Source organism: Convolutriloba macropyga, chromosome 10, assembly GCF_964194025.1.
Source record: "Convolutriloba macropyga chromosome 10, txConMacr16.3, whole genome shotgun sequence".
In the NCBI taxonomy this organism is placed as follows: domain Eukaryota; kingdom Metazoa; phylum Xenacoelomorpha; order Acoela; family Convolutidae; genus Convolutriloba; species Convolutriloba macropyga.
The window spans coordinates 11,004,783-11,023,325 of record NC_134477.1 but is presented as its reverse complement, the minus strand read 5'-3'; the positions used below and the strand labels follow the sequence as shown (position 1 = coordinate 11,023,325).

Sequence of the window (18,543 nt, the reverse complement as noted above, 5' to 3'; positions counted from 1 at the left end):
GAGAGAGAGAGAGAGAGAGAGAGAGTAAATTTAGGTCCAAGAACAAACGGCATGTGTCTTTAAAACGTGCGGCATCAAATTAATTTATGTTCAATCCGAATCTTTCACATTATGTACACTTCAACAGGATACATTCGCTTTATTTTTTTTTTGAAAAACCCCCAAATGGAATTGAAAGAGTGAGAAAAATTTCTAGCACAAATCAAATATTTTTTGTGTCTGGCGTTATGTACGTGCTACAATGATTATTTACTCCTCACTTAAACTTCTTAAGTTGTGTTTGACTGTAATGTTGACTAAATTATTTCAATTTTTGAGCTTTATGGGACTTTAGAGTGTGCTTTCCGTTGTATAATGGTGCGGTCCTGTATAATGTGTGTACTATGTACATAGCAAGCTTGAATGCACATTTAAAAATTTCATTATACTGCAATAAGTAGGCTCAATTGTTGGTTAAAAACCTAGCGGGAGCTGAATCTTCAGAAAATTCTTGATACTTCAAATTAGACTTGATAATTCGCGCTGGATGCCGTGAATTCGTTCTAAATCTTTTTCAAAGGTGCTTTATAAATTTTACAACTTGGTATGTCTTGCCATGTCACGATTAATCTTTTTCGGTTTTTTTTCGAGCTGTTGCTTTTGGATACGAATGCAGAGATCTTGCAGGTTCGTAAAAATCATGATATTTTCATAGCGAGTGTCACTTAAAGATCTTGGCTGGTGTGTTTCTTAAGGTGTATCAAGTTTCTGTTCGCTGGGTTTTATTCTCGGTTCAAAAACGTTTACTCTTTTAGAACACTAGTTAAAAGCAACAATACAATAAGCTCATTATTGTGTCTCAAGGTGAAGTCGTTTCACAGTTTTTTTACAACTAATTGAATAGAACAGTTTTGGAAAAAAACTAACTAATTTTTAGATGTCCGGGCCATGGGACTCGATAAAAAACTATCACAGCCGAACAAATTATCACAAGCGAAGTTCTATGTTGTTAACATGGGGTTTATTTCATTGGGGTTTATTTCCTACACCCGAAGAGAGCCATGATGTTGAAAAGATCCGATTATCAAATAACATAAAATTGGAGCAAGACACATTATGCTTCAGTTGATATGTCTACACTTTCAGAATCTGGGACCAATTCAACTGTAATTTCTTTGGTAACGGCTTTCGAATCACCAGAGGAACTAGTATTGTAGGAGGGATTCTCTTCGTTTATCAGCTGGGTTTTGTCTTTGTTGTCATGATCGCTTGCAAACCCATTTGTGACGTCGTTGTCTCGTGTCTCTGAGTTCAAAGTGTGTGCAGCCAAATTGTTTGTGCTTCCTGTGTTCGATTTTTTGTCTTCATCTAAACAAACCATCCATCATTATTTTACACTAAATTTAAAAACAAACCGAATAACGTCTGATGCATTGTTCTAGAACGACGGAGGGGGGATTTAATTTAGGGGTGTTGCTCCGAAATTTTTCAAAAACTCGGACCACAAAGCCCTTCGAATCCACGACCCCCAGGATAGCCGCCACACATCCTAATCACTACGCTACAACGGCTTCGATATTCAACCGCTAACAATCGCTTTTATATAAGCATTAAACTTCAGTTCGGAATGAAAGCAATTGAAATCACTCAAAATGCAGTGAAACGAGAGAAGTCTTTTGAGTTCGCAGAATGTTCTAGAACAAAAGCGCAAAAACAGTCAAGCAAAAAAATTGCATAAAAAACACCAAAGACGTTTACAATAATTGCTTCAAAATTGGTTCGAGAGCAATTAATAATTATGCCATCTTCCTACCAATCTACGTAACAGAAGAGCTGTCAACAATTGATTGGCGGAAACGTGGCAAACATTATCTAAATCCTTAAGACAATATTAAGCCCTCCCACCCCCAGGAATACATAACCCCCAATATGGTCTAATTACCAAATTGGAGGCTATAGGTTAGCTGACCACTAAGGTAGTGGGACTGTAATGGGAAAGACCCATCTGCTTAAGCTCGGGAGTGGATTTTAACCACTCGACGTCCCTGGTAGAAAATAATAGAGCCCATCACAGGTACTTGAAATGAATTGGACCACATTTACATAAGAAGTTCATTAGTACTCTAACAAAACAATAAATGGCTCTCATGGTACTCTAATGAATGTGTCTCCCAAACTCTATGTCCCCGGGAAAAGCAATTAGAAGTAGATATGCATAATTTATATTTTCGTGTTAAGTGAACATTTCCATATGTTTTCTCTATGTCATCCTTCATGTTAAAATTCTTGGAAAAGCTTAAAAGCAAAAAAGGAGCAATCTATTGTAGTGACACTCTCAGATTAGCTTGCATGAGACTTTCCACTTAGCGTAATATTTTTGATATACAAAAGTGTTACAGAACGGGATACAGAAAAGTCTTTAGAACCATTTCATTCTTCCAAAACTGTTCAGTATTCCAATTTCAAGCCTACGAAAAGTTTCAATGGCCCATAAAAATCGATAAGCTTGGAACATGACGATAATTTTAGAGAATTTGAAAAATTTTATTAAAAAATTTGTGATAGTAAAATGTTGAATTGAAAACCATTCTTTTACCGCTAGATACCATATAAAAAGGGAGGCTCCTTGGCCCTGGGGCTCGAAAAGCGCAGAAATTTCCAGAAATTTGATTAAAAAAATTGCAAGTTCGAAGGCATGGTTGTAACATTCGAAGGCATAGTTTGCTCTGCATCCAAATCTGTCGTGCTTGTTTGTTTACCAGGACCTGGTAAACAAATTATACATCTTTCTTTTAACGCTTGATACTATGCATTAACGTTTTATCAAACCCGATATGAACCCTATATTAAGCAGATTCCTTGTCAATGGGGCTCGAAAAACGCAAAAAATTACCCACATTTCGTTAAAACTTGACAAAAATTGCAAGTTTTATTTTAAAAAGTTTTAAAACATCGTGATTTTAAAATGCTGAAAACCATTGCCACCAAAAAAATATGCAGTAATCTATTATCAAACCCTAGAGGAGGTTCCTCTGCCCCGGTGCTGAAAAATGAGAATTATAAAACATAGCTGGAAGATTTCCAGAAAATAGCCGCAATAGCTTTGTAGATATGCAGTCTCAAAAAACAACAGTAAAAAGACAGACCAAAAAACTTCGTCTTTTCATTGAAGGCCGATGTTATATTTTGATCAAAAATCTGTATAAGTTTTTGCTGCTTCTATTAGCTGCTCTCAAATAACCTTCATTTAGAGCGACACACACTTATTTGACCTTATCTCTTTGAATTAAAGTAAATAAAAGTCAATTTCAAAGTAAGGAAGTCATTTTTGAGAATGAGGTAGGTCAAGTGTGACCAAAAAATTAATCACGCGAATGAACAAAAAAAACTCGCTCCACTAAGAGCGAAAAATGACGTCACGCACGCAATTCAGTTGAAATTGCATGAACGAATGAACAAAAAGCTGATTTGAAATGGTTGTGACGTCATATGGTCGTAACAAAAACCGCGACGACGAAAAAAAAACCAAGAGAAGGCCAATAATAGCCCCAGCTATCGGCTATTAAAAAATTTTAAAAAACTTTTAAAAGTTTTAAAAAAACTGCTAAAATTCGCAGTATTAAAATGTTGAAACCCACTTCATTTCACCTTAAATTTATGCAGTAACCTATTATTAAATCCTTGAGGAGGTTCCTTGCCCCTGGAGCTAGAAAAAACACAGAAATTTTCAAATGAAATTTCATTGACTAAACAAAATACTAGACAAAGAATGGACTAAAAATGGATTGGAAAACCAGTTAAAAAATTCTGATAATTAAAAAAAAGTAAAAATTAAAGCCAAATTGCCGCATGTGAACAAAAAACGCATGCGAAAGCGAATTTTGTTTGGTAAACACCGTTTTCTCACTCGGCTTTAAAATTAGAGTGAAAAAACTTTGCCGCAAAACCAATCGCTTTTTCGCTCCACCTGTTTCGGCAAAAATGTACGAACAGATGTTCAAAAGAATTGTAAAAAAATATCTTTGAATTGTAAAAAATAGATAGGAGCGAAATAATAGCCAAATAAGATGAGGGCGGCTATTTAAAAAAATCGGTAAAACTATGCGAAAAATCAAATCAGTGAAAAAAATTTGCACGCAAAAATTGCAGTAGAACCCTAAAGCACCTAAATAATTGCTGCGATTTTTAGTTGAGAGAAATAAAAAATCAGGCCAATTTTTTATACATTTACGAGGTTGTAGCAAAAAAAAGTTTACGAATGATTGGAATCTACATTTTAGCATAATACTGTAGAAAATATTTTATCTGCTAAGAATCAAGTTCGGGACAAATTTTGTCCGTGGGTGGACAATCAGTACCCTTACCTGTTACGACAGAAGATGCAACCATGCTACTGGTTGGTCTCATGATCTTTAGTTCGCATTTGTCGATTCCGAGTAAGACTTGATCCTCAGAATTGTCCGTGAGACCTTGAGAGAAATCCTCAATCTGGACTGTAACATTCGAGGGCATAGTTGGATCAGCATCCAAATCTGTCGTGCTTGTTTGTTTACCAGCACCTGATAAACAAATTATAAATTCATGAGCTGCCTTTGACTGTTTGCAGAGAGACTCTCATTCCAGAAATGTTCTTTTTTGGATCCATTATTTCGGTCTCCTGTCTTAATGGGCATAAACAGTGCACGTACTACATTTTTAGAAAGTAATGTGCTATATAATAGCAGATAATTTATGAGTGCGGTTTTAAAAAGCCGGGGCTCAACAGATTTGATAATTTTCAGTTTTGAAACTAGTATTGAGGAGTGGAAAAGGGGTCGAAATAGGGAAGCTAAGGATATAAAAAGGCTGCTTAACTTCGTGAATTAGTCTGCAGTTAAAATAATAATATATGCTTTAATGAGAATTTTGTCACAGTTTCTTGCCCCAACTCAGTTGTATTAATTGTTGCCCTCATCTACCAACATAAGAAATTCCCATCGATTTTCATAAATAGAAAGGGTGAAATTTCTGGTTCCTTAAAAAAAACTAAAGCATGAATCTTCTTAAGTAGCTTTTTTCAGACTTTCCAGAAGGTCTCATTGGGGATGCTAACCTTCTCAGAGGATCACAAATGAAGTGCAGTACTATTATTCAAGAAAAAGGACTTGGTTTGCATACAAACGTCGCTTTCGAGCAACTAATCTGAACAAAATGTGGTTGAATCCGAGTTTTCTTTAAAGACACGAACCGTTCACATTGAGCTTGATGGCTTCCTGTTCCTGGTTGTTGACACCACACAGCTTCATGTACTCTGCTAATGAGTTGTATTTAGTATCGATGTATTGGATGATATGTCGCATTGTTTCGGGTTCAGACTTAGTCCAGTCTTCGTTTAGGTAGTATTTATCTGTCACCTCCTTCAGAACTTCCTCGCCTTTAAGCAGCTCCTAAAACGACTTCTAGTGCTGATGGCAAATTACAACTTAGTCGTCAACGCTAAGTTTAATCAATAGGTAGTCTACGTTTAATATTCCACTCAAACAAGAAAAATGTACAAGAACAACGTTTTCATCTGCTTCTCCACAATAGGGAAAAAACGAAAAACAGATTGCAACAAAATTCCTGCAACTGCACAATACATTTCATTGCAAAAACTAGACAACAAACTAAACAACAATCTAGACCTAGAACGGACTATGAGTGAATTGGGAAAACCATTTCTAAAAAAATCAGATAAAAAATTTTAAAAAATCAATGTCAAAAAGCCGCAAGTGAACAAAAAAACCACAAGCGAGAAATGGAAAGTTGGTTCAAATCAAAAACTAGGCCTAGAATGAACTATGAATGAATTGTGAAAAACATTTACGAAAAATCTCATACAAAAAATCGAAAACAGTTAAAATCAAAGTGAGATTGCCGCATGTGAACAAAAAAAAACCAATATCCAAAAGAAAATTTTGGTTCAAAACGCCGTTTCTCCCCCTACTATAGAATTAGAGTGAAAAAATGTCACGCCGCAAAACCACTCGCTTTTTCTCCGATTACTTTTTCGGCGTGACCAAAATCACTACTCCAATTTAATTTCAAAAACCATGAAAACGTGTGAACAGATCTTAAAAAGACAGCCCCACAATACAATTCAAATTCTTTGAATTGTCAAAAGGAGAGCGCCTAAATAATAGCCGTTGAGAGGTTCAAGGCGGCTAATAAAAATATTAAAGTCGGATTAAATGTTGTGGTATGATGTCTTTACTTGAGTTGGAGAATCTGGCAATCGTATGAAATGTTTCTCAAAACTGGCCTCAAATAGGCTTCAATTTATAAAGAAATGCTCTCACAGGTCGTCCACTAAATGAAGTTAGAAAAATGAATGAACTAAGGAGAATGAACACTTTGAGAATGAACTAAGGACAAGTAGACAAAAAAGCAACAAAACGGGCTGAGTTAAAATATACATTTGCAATTTTTAACAATTTTTAATTTTAAAACAATTAATTGTAAAGTGATAAAAGCATCAGCTATCAACTGAAAATATTAATTAGGTTCACCTATTTCTACAAACAAAGCTAATGAGATTAGTCATCATTCAGAGTATGTCTTACGTCTACAAAAACAACGACAAAAACATACAAAAACGACGAAAACTAAACTAAACTTTTGACTTTAAAACAATAAGCAATACACTTAAAAACATAAGATATGTTCAATTGCACTTTCTTCAACACTTTTTATGTGAAATGCGACCTGTTTTGTTATTAAGGAGACCAGGCAATAAGAAGACAAGAACAGCAAAGTGCAATGTTAACAAACACGTCTATTTTAAAAACATTTGACGTCAAAGTCATGAAAAATTTAGCTATCAACTGAAATCAGTAAACAGGTTCCTTTGTTCATCCATAGGAAGCCACTAAAACCTGCAATTATCGAGAACTTTCATATCAAGACAACAAGGACAATAAGCCGAAACGAAATCCATTAACTTTTGATACGAGACGGTGTCGAAACCCTTAAAAACAAATTATTAACTGACAAAACTCATATGTTCAATATTGCGCTTCTAAATTTCAATAAAGAATTAAAACCAGAAAATTAAGACCTGGCTGGCAGATTGCCAGAAAATAGCCGCAATAGCTTTGTAGACCTGCAGTCTCACAAAAACAGTAAAAAAAGACAGACCAAAAAAATTCGTCTTTTCATTGAAGGCTGATATATTATATTTTGATTTAAAATCTGTACAAGTTTTTGCTGCCTCTATTAACTGCTCTCAAATAACCTTCCTTTAGAGTGACACACACACACACCCACTTGACCTTTTCTCTTTGAATTAAAGTAAATAAAAATCAATTTCAAAGTGAGGAAGTCATTTTTGAGAGTGAGGTATGTCAAGTGTGACCAAAAATTTAATCACGAGAATGAACAAAACAACTCGCTCCATTAAGAGCAAAAAATGACGTCACACACGCCCTTCAGTTAAATTGCATGAACGAATGAACAAAAAGCAGATTTGAAGTGGTTGTGACGTCATATGGTTGTAACAAAAATCGCGACGACGAAATAAAAAACCAAGAGAAGGCCAATAATAGAACCAGCTATCGCTGTGCGGCTATTAATTACTTAAAACTTAAAACCCCAAAAAATATTAAACTTTTATCTATTAGCAAGACAATTCAACTTGTCTTTGCTGAGGTACACGTTGACCAAAAAACTGTCAAAGCTCAATATTATATATAGAAAACAAGTATTTTTAAAATTCAATGCAATAAGCTTTTGATTAAAAAACTTAATATTTTGCTTGAAAATCCTTAGGAAGCCAGTTGGATCCTTCATTAGCAAGCCTTGATTTGGATTGTTCTGCTCTGTAATCAACATAAAAGCGAAAAAAAAAATTAAAAAAAAAACGACTGATTACAAACGAATTACTTTTGGGCTGTAAAAACAACAACTAGACCAAAAAAGCCCTGCTATTGCTGTTCGTCCATTGGGAACAAGTAATTGTTCCGAATATTATGGATATGTATCAATATGCGTCAATATATCAAAGAATGATGCAGTTTGAATAATTATCGAGTTAAATTAGCAAAAAATCATTAAAATTTCATTTGAGAACATCTCAAAGGAAGCGCAAGTAAAACTAACGCTTCTTAGAGTTGACGAAGATTGTGTCAGCAGTTTTCAGGTTTGTTAATCCGGCAAATTACTGAGGAAGCTTATTTCGAGCGTATTTTTGGGGATTTTGAAAAATTCAGCAAACATTTTAGCCAAAAAAAATTTTATCAAACAGTTCAACTAGAACCCTTCTTTCCTTATGAGTAAAACCAGCAACACTATCTTTCACAATTTTAGGATTTTCCAGCAAATTGGCGACAAAGAACGCAAAAGTAGGGAAAATGTGAACAAAGAACGAAAATTAGTCAAATGTTCACCAAATTTTCACCAAATTTTACAACTCGATAAATCCAGGGAAAAAGAATTTCAAAAAATCTTTTAAATAACATATTCTACACAGCACGGGCTTTCTAATGATACCACTAAAAACCCTCTACAATGAATAAATCGCTCGGCCAAAAATTGATTAAACAAAATACCTGCAAAAAAACCATTTGATTAAATAGTTTCTCCCCACTGTGGGTCGGAAAAATAAGGGAAAACGTGTGATCAACAAAATGTTCGCAGAAATGAACTAAAAGCCCACTCCAATAAGATTGAAAATAACGTCACGCACACAAATGAGTAAATGAGCCCAAAAATTGCAAGAACAAATCAAAGAACCGAATCAGCTTAAAGAGGCAGAAGACTGAAACAACAAACATAGCACGACAAATCCTGAAATTGAAATAAAAAACTCACTCACCTAACAAAAGAGTAGATTTTGAAACAACTAATAAGGTACTTTGCAAACTAATTATAACAGGTAAAAACCTTCAACAAAAAAGAGTGAATACAGCAAGTCAATATACAAGTCATGAAAGTGCTCGCGGAAACTAAACGTCTCATTTCTACCAACACATTAATATTTGGGTAAAATATAATTATCGCCTCAGTAAGATTACTCGTCTCTTGCTCCGAGTACTGTCGTCGTTACTGACTTCAAAAACTGACATAATATAATATAAGGAGACAATAACTTATCTTTAACAAAATTGTAAAAAATGACCAGGATAAATTTTGGATCCTTGTTCACAAAAGGCTAATAAAAAATAAAAAATAACGACCCCAAAATGCTCAAGCATGAATTTTGAAAAAGAATTTGCAAAAAAAAGAGAATTGAACTCGAAAACTCGATTAAACGGTGAAAAAAAGCAAAATTGTCGGGTGAGGACAGAAGCAAACGTCTCTCTCCAAAATTTTCTCGCTCAGCTTTTAAACAAAATCAAATTCGGCAAGTTTTTCATTTTACTTCCAGTAGCTTACTACCACTTGAATGAAATTGTTTAAAATTTGTATGATTATTTACATCATACAAAAATCAAGTAGTCAAGCTTTCAACGTCACTCAAACTCTCAATAAAAAAATGCGCACAAAAAACATAGCCAGCAGATTGCCGAAAAATAGCCGCCGTTGATGCGCTTGATGCAGATCGGGATTGAAACAGAAAAAGAAGGAAAATGACCATTTTTTCTGTTTTTTTTTTCAGTGTCAAAAAGTGTTTCAATTTGGCCTGCTGTTTCAGTTAGATTCCAAAACTATACTTAATTCAGCTTCTAAACTGAAAGCTAATAAGCTTAATACCAATATCAGCTAGCAAACACTCTAATGAACTCTGATAACCTAATTTTCAATGACTTAATGACCGGGCTTTATTGGTTTATCCCGTCCCTTTTGATTTTGATCTTTTGACTTTCACAGTATTCACCACATTGCGTAATTAAATTCGTGAAAGAATTTAAAATCCATTCAGTTGAAATAGTGAGTGAAGTAAGTCAGTAGTCAAACGTAAAAATCGTGACTTATGTAAAAAGAAAAACGTGATCGAAAGGTAAAGCGAATTAAAAAAAACATAGCCGGAAGAATTCCGGAAACGACTCGAAGTGAAAATGCATTTAAACGCCATCCAACTACTCATCAAACAAAACGTGCCTTCACTAAATAATGATTATCTTGAAACAAAGTCAGGAAACAAAAAAGTAAAAACAAAATCAAATCTGTTAAAATATGATAAAAAATCTGATCAATTTTTGTAATAAATTGAGATACCGGAAAGACTATCTTTGCCAAAATAACTTCATCAAAACAACTAGTACTTACAAAAACCACTTATGTGAATTTTGAAAAACACTTTAGGCTAAATTATGAAAAACATAGCCGGCAGATTGCCGGAATAGCTGCGAAAGAATAGACCTGCGTGCCATATAATAGAGATAGAAACAGATACAGATCTAAATTGAAAAATCGATGCCGCTCAAAAAACTAGGCTAAAAAACATTCAGCGATAAATTAACGAAGCTTGATTAAATTCATTCGACAGAAGCCTCTTATTAGGGACCTTTAATGCACATATGAGTTCCTTTGACCTTAAAAAAAATTCAAATTAAACTTAAGTTTTAAAGTGCAGAAGGTGAGTGAAAAATTAAAGTGCAAAAGTATTGAGTGAGGTAAGTCACGTATGATCAAAATCTAATCACGCAAATAACCTAAAACGTTTTGCTAAAGCGAGTGAGAAATGACGTCACGCGCGCAAATGCCGTTAGTGAGAGGAAGTCATTCAGAAAATTTGACTTTTTCAGCTTTGCAGTGTGAACAAATGTAAAACGAAAAAAGAGCGTCAGACGACGAAACAAAAAACCATGAGCACCGCAATATAGCTACGCTCAGCTTACAGCTTCGCAGCTATAAAAAAAGCTCTTAAAAACAACTTTCACTGAAAAACTGGAAAAAGTTACTACATTTTTAAATATTTCAAAAAACATAAAAATCCAAAGAAAAATTCCCTTCAGCCAATAGGGAGTCCAGATGCTCGCAAAACAATAGGCAAGTCATAATAGGCAAAGAAACTTAGCTAAAATCAGAAAAAAAGAATAACTGCAAAAAATTAAGAAAAATAGTTCCGATTTTCGTCATATTTCTCAACAAAAAAATGATTCGTACCCACAAAACTGTAACCAATTGTCATCATAAATTTGCTCAAGTAGAAGGGGTTTCTTCAATACCCATTTGAGCCAGTAAAACAAAATAATCGTCAAAAAAACGCAAAAATTAGCCCGAAAATCAGCAAAATACATTAAAAACCTCCGAAATGTCATAAAATTCATATGGATTTCAAGAAACCTTCAAACCACTACTGAAACCAGCCTAAAATTAAAACAAATTCATAACCAAACCTGTTAACCAAAATAAATGAAAAAAAAACTGCTTTAAAATGCCGCACGTGAACAAAAAAAACTTCGCTCGCTTAGAGAAAATTTTTTCACACATCTATTTCTCGCTCTCTCAAAAACAGCGGTATGAACAAAAACCACTCTTTTCGCTCCGCTCTTCACTTTTGTTCAGCACCAAAATCACTCCAAATTTTTTCACGTGTTTCATTTCCCGCTTCAAAAATCACTCCAATAAAATTCGATTAAAAGGACTTCTCCAATACTCCTCTTCGAGTCGTAAAAACAGCAGGACAAGTCCTGACAACAATTCAAAGAATATTCATTGACTAAAAAAAATACTAGACCTAAAGCGGACTTTGAGTGAATTGGGAAAACCATGACCAAAAAATCAGATTAAAAAAAGGAAAATCAAAGTCAAAATGTCGCATGTGAACAAAAAAACCTCTAGCGGAAAGGGAAATTTGGTTCAAACACCGATTTCTTACTCTACTTTAAAAGTAGAGTAAAAATTTAACGCCGCAAAACCGCTCGCATTTTCGATCCACTTCCCGTTTTGGCTTGACCAAAATCACTCCTCCAATTTGACTTCAAAAATCATGAAAATGTGTGAACAGATCTTAAAAAAAGACAGCGCCCCAATACGATTCAAATTCTTTGAATTGTAAAAAAAATTAGGAGCGCTGTAATAGCCGGCTATCGCTGTTCGGCTATTAAAAAGTAAATTGTGAGCATTGAAAACAGTTACTTACGTATGACTGAGAGTAGTTTTCAACAATTTCATCATGTGTGTATTCTCCGGACAACAATTGGAGCAATGCCACTATCAATCCAGTCCTGTCTTTCCCTTGAGAACAGTTGACCAAAATAGGGAAGCGAGAAGACTCTGTGAAAACGTGCAGCGCTAAAACAAGCAACACTTGAAATCGAAAAACATCAATCAACCTAAGCAAAGTGTCGTCTCGTTTATTAAGTTCGTTAGTTCCAATGATTGAGCGAAAGATCATTACACAGTACATATGCAAATCAAAATTCGCATTTGTTTCAATATGTCAAACTCAAAGGAATGAATATTCGAATAATTATGCCAGGCCGGATTTTTATTCCAGACCAAAACAAAAATTTCTACACATTCTAGTAGGATATGGGTTACGCTGTATTAAAACCGTATTAAATTTTTCTTATTTCTTATTTCGTCAAGAAGACTTTTTTGCAAGGCAAATTCAACTCTGAAATTTTTGATAACTGTTTCAAAATCAAGTCAAAAGCTTTTTTCACAAAACTTTACACCTCAATAACTCCTTGAAAAAAAGGAAATTCAAAAAATTCTTTCATTAAAAAATTCTATATATGACACCACTCACATCTCTCAATAGTAAATATATCGATCGGCCGATATTGACTGAACAAAAAACAGTTGTATATAGTCCCCCAACTAAGGTGGAGTCGGAACAATATCATTTGCAACAATTGAAAACTTGCGTTTCTAAATATCCTACATGTGGAGCAACAGGAATCAAAACATTCAAGTTCAAGTCGCTAAGACAAAAAGGTGCTTGTTATTTCCAAGATAGAGTCCGATCCAACCTAGTGGCTTTAGAACAAATATCTAGTTCACGAACATCCATATCATGTTCGACTTCTGAATTAGCATGAAAAAATCACCTGTTCCTATCTCTCTTTGACAGTGATCCAACAGAAAGAAGTTGAAGTTTTCCAGGCCCATTGAATTCAAGATTCTCTTCATTATGAATCTGTGCAAGAGCCTAGTTCTGAATATGTAATCGCTGAAGAGACAAAAAATGGCTAAAACTTTCAAGAGAAAATTTGATAGCTCGCCAAGTAGCGTGAAGAATGAACGTGCACCGATCACTGACAGTATCAATCTCTCCCCAGGGTCGATCAGCGGGTCCCTAAACATTAGTAACATTAGTCCCTAAACATTAGTAACATTAGTCCCTAAACATTAGTAACATTAGTAACACAGATAATCGATTGTACAACTGGCAATGGTGAACTACTTATAGCAATTACACAAAACTGGGAAATACCTAATTTAGTTTATCAATTTATCACAAAGTTACAAGGCAAGACTTTTTCTGACCAGAACTGTATTTCCAAAAATTGCCCAACGGTAAATTTAGTAGAACGGTAAATTTTCCTGCAAATTTTGAAACCCTTTATACCGCTTACATAAAACACCGGACTGAATAACTGAACGGTGTTAGTTTTTATTCAGTAAATAACTTTAATATACAGCTCCCTAAATTTTACCAGCCAAAATACATGTTAGCATCACTTTAATTTTTTGAACACAAGGGTTAGAGATACCGTGTTCTATCGAACAAAACCATTTGCAGTGGATAATATTTATTTCGAAACATAAAACTATAAAATGTTGAATAAGTCTCCGCTCAATGACGGGGGCTATAATTGGTTCACACACATTCTTTTCAAAGATTAAAAATTGTGTCGGTGAGATATCAGATTTAATTACAACTCCGGACCTCTGGAAAGTTTTCTCATATAGCATAATCCAGCTCAGTTTATCGGTTCAATAGTCTCTTGTAGATTTAACAGAAAATCGAACTTAAATTTAAATATCAAATTGAGAATCTAAATTACATTAATTGAGATGCAAGAGGTAACTGATTATGTTGATTATGTGAAAGATCAGCTGGTTTGATTCCAACCAAAATTTTTAAACATTCAAACTTCAATTCGAACAATTATAATTATCAAACAAGATTCGGCAATGTGCATTTGCACAACGTTCCTCAATCGTCCTCTTTTTTTTAACTTAAATTTTGACTTAAACAGTTCATTGGTCTGCTTGATAACATCCTCAGTGAAAATTGTTCTTCAAATACGCCAACAATATTAAATGGGGATTTCGACATTGATCTTTTGAAGAGGGAAAAAATTGTACAAGAATATATGAAAGTAATTTCGGCTAATGCTTACGAAATTGAAAAACTTAACCTACATGTTTTTCAGAAATTCTTCCAGTCGCCTGGATCATTTTATCATCAAAAATTTGAACAATCCCTTTACAAAAGTTTTGATGCACCAAAATTTTTCCGATCATTGTCCAAATACATTAGAACGGTCAATTATTATAATTGCTATACTTTTCGTAACACCAAATGCCTGAAACATCCAAAATCCGTAAAAGACTTTGTTCTTTCTCAAAGTGGAATTGACTCAATTGAAAAATTTCTAGCAGGCAATAATTAAGTGGACAAAAATTTCGGCCTTAATAAATCTTTTAAAAAGATTCTGATTAAGATCGGATTCTGAATAAGATTGGATTCTGGATCATAATCTTAACTAACACTCAATTTAAATTAGCCCCAAAATGGTTTGACAACACACTAAAACACCTAAAATGTAGGAGAAATATTGTTCAAAGGAAGTGGAACCGAAAGAAAAAAGTGGAAATTGCTAGGTCGCTTTAAGCAGTTAAGGAATAAGTTTGAGAAACAAGTAAAGGCCAATAAACGGAAATTTTATTTTTAAAATTCAAATTTTGTAATGGTGACTCATGGAAAACGTATTAACCAATAAACGATCTTTGCGGTAAAAACTCCGAAAGATCTGGGAAATTGGATACTTAACATTTTTCAGGGGTAGATCATATATCTTATGCAATTGTTAAAATTTCCCAAGAGGCTATCGTACCAATATTAACATAATTAGTCAACCAACCAATTGAGCGCGGAGTCTTTCCCACTGATCTGAAACATGCCAAAGTCAGTTTGCTCCACAAAGGTGGAATAAAGACAGAAGAAGGGAATTATCGTCCTATATCTCTATGCGTGTTAAGCAAAGTTTTTGAGACAGCAATGTTCAAGCTGATATATTACTACTTCGAAAGACTTGATATGCTTCATTGTAAACAATATGGATTCCGTGAAAAACATTCCACTGTTGATGCATTGTTGCAATAAACTTAAAAACTGCGATTGAAAGATCACAATTGAAAAAAGTCACATCTTTCTCCGGGATCTTCGTAAGACATTCGATACCATAGACCATAGTATTCCTCTATGTAAACTTGAGAGCAATGGATTTCGAGGAATTGCAATTGAGTGGTTCAGATCATATTTATTCGACCGGAAACAAATTGTAACAGACAACGGCAGCTCATCATCGTGGTAGACTGTCACCAGTGGTTTTCCTCAGGACTCCATCCTTGGTCTATTGCTATTCATCATATATGATACCTTACCGCGTGGCTGTCCCAGCCCAGATGTTATTCTCTTCGATGACGACACAACTGTTACTGCAACAGGACTTTATGAAAAACTGATTCAGGATGAGTTCAATACATTCGGCCTCTGGTTAGCCTTGAATAAGCTAGTTGTTAACGTAGATACAACTATTCAAATAAACTGTAAAGCAAGTGCTTCTAATTCTATTTCTTTGTCCGTATTAGTGATTCTATTTTGAACAATATGTGCTGTAAGTATCCCGGAGTATATTTGGACTCAAATTTATCGTTCGGTAAACATGTAGATAGTATTAAGTACCATTAACCAAACTACTACTGTATGGTGTACTTGTATACGTATACTGTAGCTTCAGGACATTGAATCCTCTCCACATTCTACAGAAAAAATACTATGCTCATTTGTTTCCGGGCTAGAGAGACAAACTTGAATGATTTATTCGTGCGGAATGAAATACTAACTGTTTAAGAGCTACATTTATGCAAATTGCTTTAATTTGTTTTAAAATCCCTGAAGGTCATGCATAGTGATAGTAACTTAAATAGTTTTTTTGAATATCACAATGAAATAAGACGCACTAGAATTACCCAGATTAATTTACTCAAAGAACCGGCCTTCAAAAAAGCCTTCAAGAGGCGTTCAGTTTCCTGCCGTTGCGTCAAACTTTTTAATAGTCTTAGTAAAAGTGGAATCATTGACGAAAACTTTGAAAATTTGAAACCGAAGGAAATCGCGGGCTTTTATCATAAACTGAGAGAATCGGTTTTCCTAAATAACGCGTGCTTGGTGAATTCCATTTTTAAATGATTTTTGTTTTCACTTTTTTAAGCGTGGATGTCCAGGAATGCATTAAGATATCATGTGAGTTTTCGCTACAATGAAGAGATCAAAAAATTCTGCGGCACCCTAAAAAAACCATCAATATGCAATTTTTTCTCAAAACTGAAGGAGTTAGTGAACTTTTGTGAATTAGTGAAAATTTAAGCATAATTTTTTTTAAAAAAATCGATCACTTTTGTCACAAATTGCTTTCAACTTAGCTCGGGTAGGAACCTAGAGGACAACATTGCCCCGTCCTACTGTCTTCTCCGAGATAATCTGTTAAATTATCTGTGTATAATATTTCTTTGGAGGAAAAATCTTTCTTTCATTTGTCTACTAAAATTGACTTTATTGTTTCCACTGAAAGAACTCAAATTTTGTATACATAAAAGTTCACCTCGCTGGATTAACATCACCACTCAGAAACAAACACATAATTTGTATTTTGCGAAAAAATTGAAAGAAATGTATCCAAGTATTTGTATCGACGTACTCAGAACAAACGTTTTCATTGTTTAGAGTAGTTTTCAGCTATAACTTTTGGGCTCCTCCTTATTTGAAATCTTATCGCTCTGCTCCTACAGTAACAGGTGTTCAGATGGTGATTGCAACAAAACGAGAAATCTGGAATGAACGTGAACGGAAAGTGTCTTCTTAAAAACTAATTAGATTTTACTATAATTCTTATTATTTTTACTATTTCAAACATTGTTTAAAGAATTTGAATTGACTCACGGTTTTGATTGTTTTGGAGAAACATTCCGCACTTTTGGGTCCTTCTTAGGATTTAACACAATCGGAAGATAGTACTGGTTTAGCGCAGATCGCGGTGTTAAATCAATTTCACGGTCAGAACGCAGATCAAGGATAGTCTTGACGCCATAATTGCTACGCAAAATAGAAACTTTTTCAGAAGGCAAAGCATCTAAACGGCTGCTCCTGTAAACCAAAGGCTTTTTCTTTGTCGATATGGTGCTTCGCAGCGCGACACGGAAATTCGGAACCATCCGATCCGCATCATTTTCAGAAGAGCTCATATTCCGTTAAATTGCTGTTTCTACTTGTAGGGTCATCCATGTAATTGATAGTTTGTTACGTCGTTTGCTCTTACATTGCATGATAAAACTGAAAAACATAGCCACCTAATGTCAGACGACTGCGTGGCGCTGGCTTTGGTTGTTGCTGTTTTTTTGAAGATTAGGCAGGATAGCAGGACTCAGTGTAGGATATGGAGGGGATGTAAGAGGTCGAACCATTCTGGTTACTGACTTCATCTGAGATAAGTCGATCTTTCACATCTCAACAATTGGTAACTTTCTCAGGAGAGCTCACTGTTTTTGGTTGAATTTAGATCAATACGCAGAGAAGTAATTGTAAATTAAAACTTAAATTGATTAACTAAAACGAACGTTTTCGAACATTGCGTTCATCGTCAGGTTTAAAAATTAAATGAAATCATTTACAAAGTATATAAACTTGTCTTTGACTATAATTCTAAGAAATGAGTTAAAATATTATCGAATTTTTGAAATTATTTACAGTTAAAATCACATTTACAACATTTTATTTACACTTATTACACTAAAATCAGTTCATTTTTTATTCCGGATTTTTTGAAAATCCCGGGTATAATGCTTTCTATTCCTGAAAAGGGATTTTTACTTTCATTCCTATCTGTTTTTATTTTTTACTTTTTGGCGTTGACAAAATTTCGAATTAACATGTACCACAATATTTTTTGAATTTCAAAAGTCAAATATTTGTATTTGAACTAGTATTTCAATGTCAATTCCCGCCCCCGATCTCGTCGCGCGTATTTAATTGCGGTTTCAGCTTTTGATGTAAATCGCTTCTATCGTCATTAGTTTTTTCAACCCCGCGACATGGATCAAGAATCTCCCATTATACGTTATGCGTTGTACCACAACATTCAACAAGGTGCTGTCCAACAGGGGAATCCTTCTTTTGATGCTCTGAAATTCTAGTGGTAACATGTCAGCTGGTTTGGCCAACATAGATGGAACTGCATCCACATGTAACTTTATATACCACATGGGATTTGAGATTCTTATCAAAAGGTGATTTCAGGGTGGGCAAGCAAGTTCTTAGCTTTCTTGTTGTGAAAATGATTTGAATATCACACAATTTTTTCAGTCTACTTGCAAAGTTTTGCGTGATATTTCCTCTGTATTGAACAAAAAACCTAGGTTTAGGCTCCC

At 34.5% G+C, this 18,543-nt stretch overlaps 1 protein-coding gene across 1 annotated transcript; it reads right to left on the bottom strand.

The window, feature by feature from the left end:
* Nucleotides 1–920: 920 nt before the first annotated feature.
* Nucleotides 921–17,689, bottom strand: LOC142348557 (uncharacterized). The gene is made up of 6 exons (XM_075399943.1): nucleotides 17,060–17,689; nucleotides 12,936–13,183; nucleotides 12,023–12,174; nucleotides 5,207–5,405; nucleotides 4,344–4,538; nucleotides 921–1,347 (listed from the first exon to the last, which is right to left on the bottom strand). The coding sequence occupies exons 1-6, from the start codon at nucleotides 17,359–17,361 to the stop codon at nucleotides 1,094–1,096; spliced, it is 1,350 nt and encodes a 449-aa protein (XP_075256058.1). The 5' UTR covers nucleotides 17,362–17,689; the 3' UTR covers nucleotides 921–1,093.
* Between the last annotated feature and the right edge of the window lie 854 nt (nucleotides 17,690–18,543).

Excerpts from the sequence above, each read along its gene's own strand:
- LOC142348557 (XM_075399943.1), bottom strand. The coding sequence starts at position 17,361 with ATGAGCTCTTCTGAAAATGATGCGGATCGGATGGTTCCGAATTTCCGT. Across the intron at positions 5,406-12,022 it reads AAAACTACTCTCAGTCATAC|GAGCTGCTTAAAGGCGAGGA; the intron begins GTAAGTAACTGT and ends AAGTCGTTTTAG. Across the intron at positions 4,539-5,206 it reads CATCAAGCTCAATGTGAACG|GTGCTGGTAAACAAACAAGC; the intron begins GTTCGTGTCTTT and ends TTTGTTTATCAG.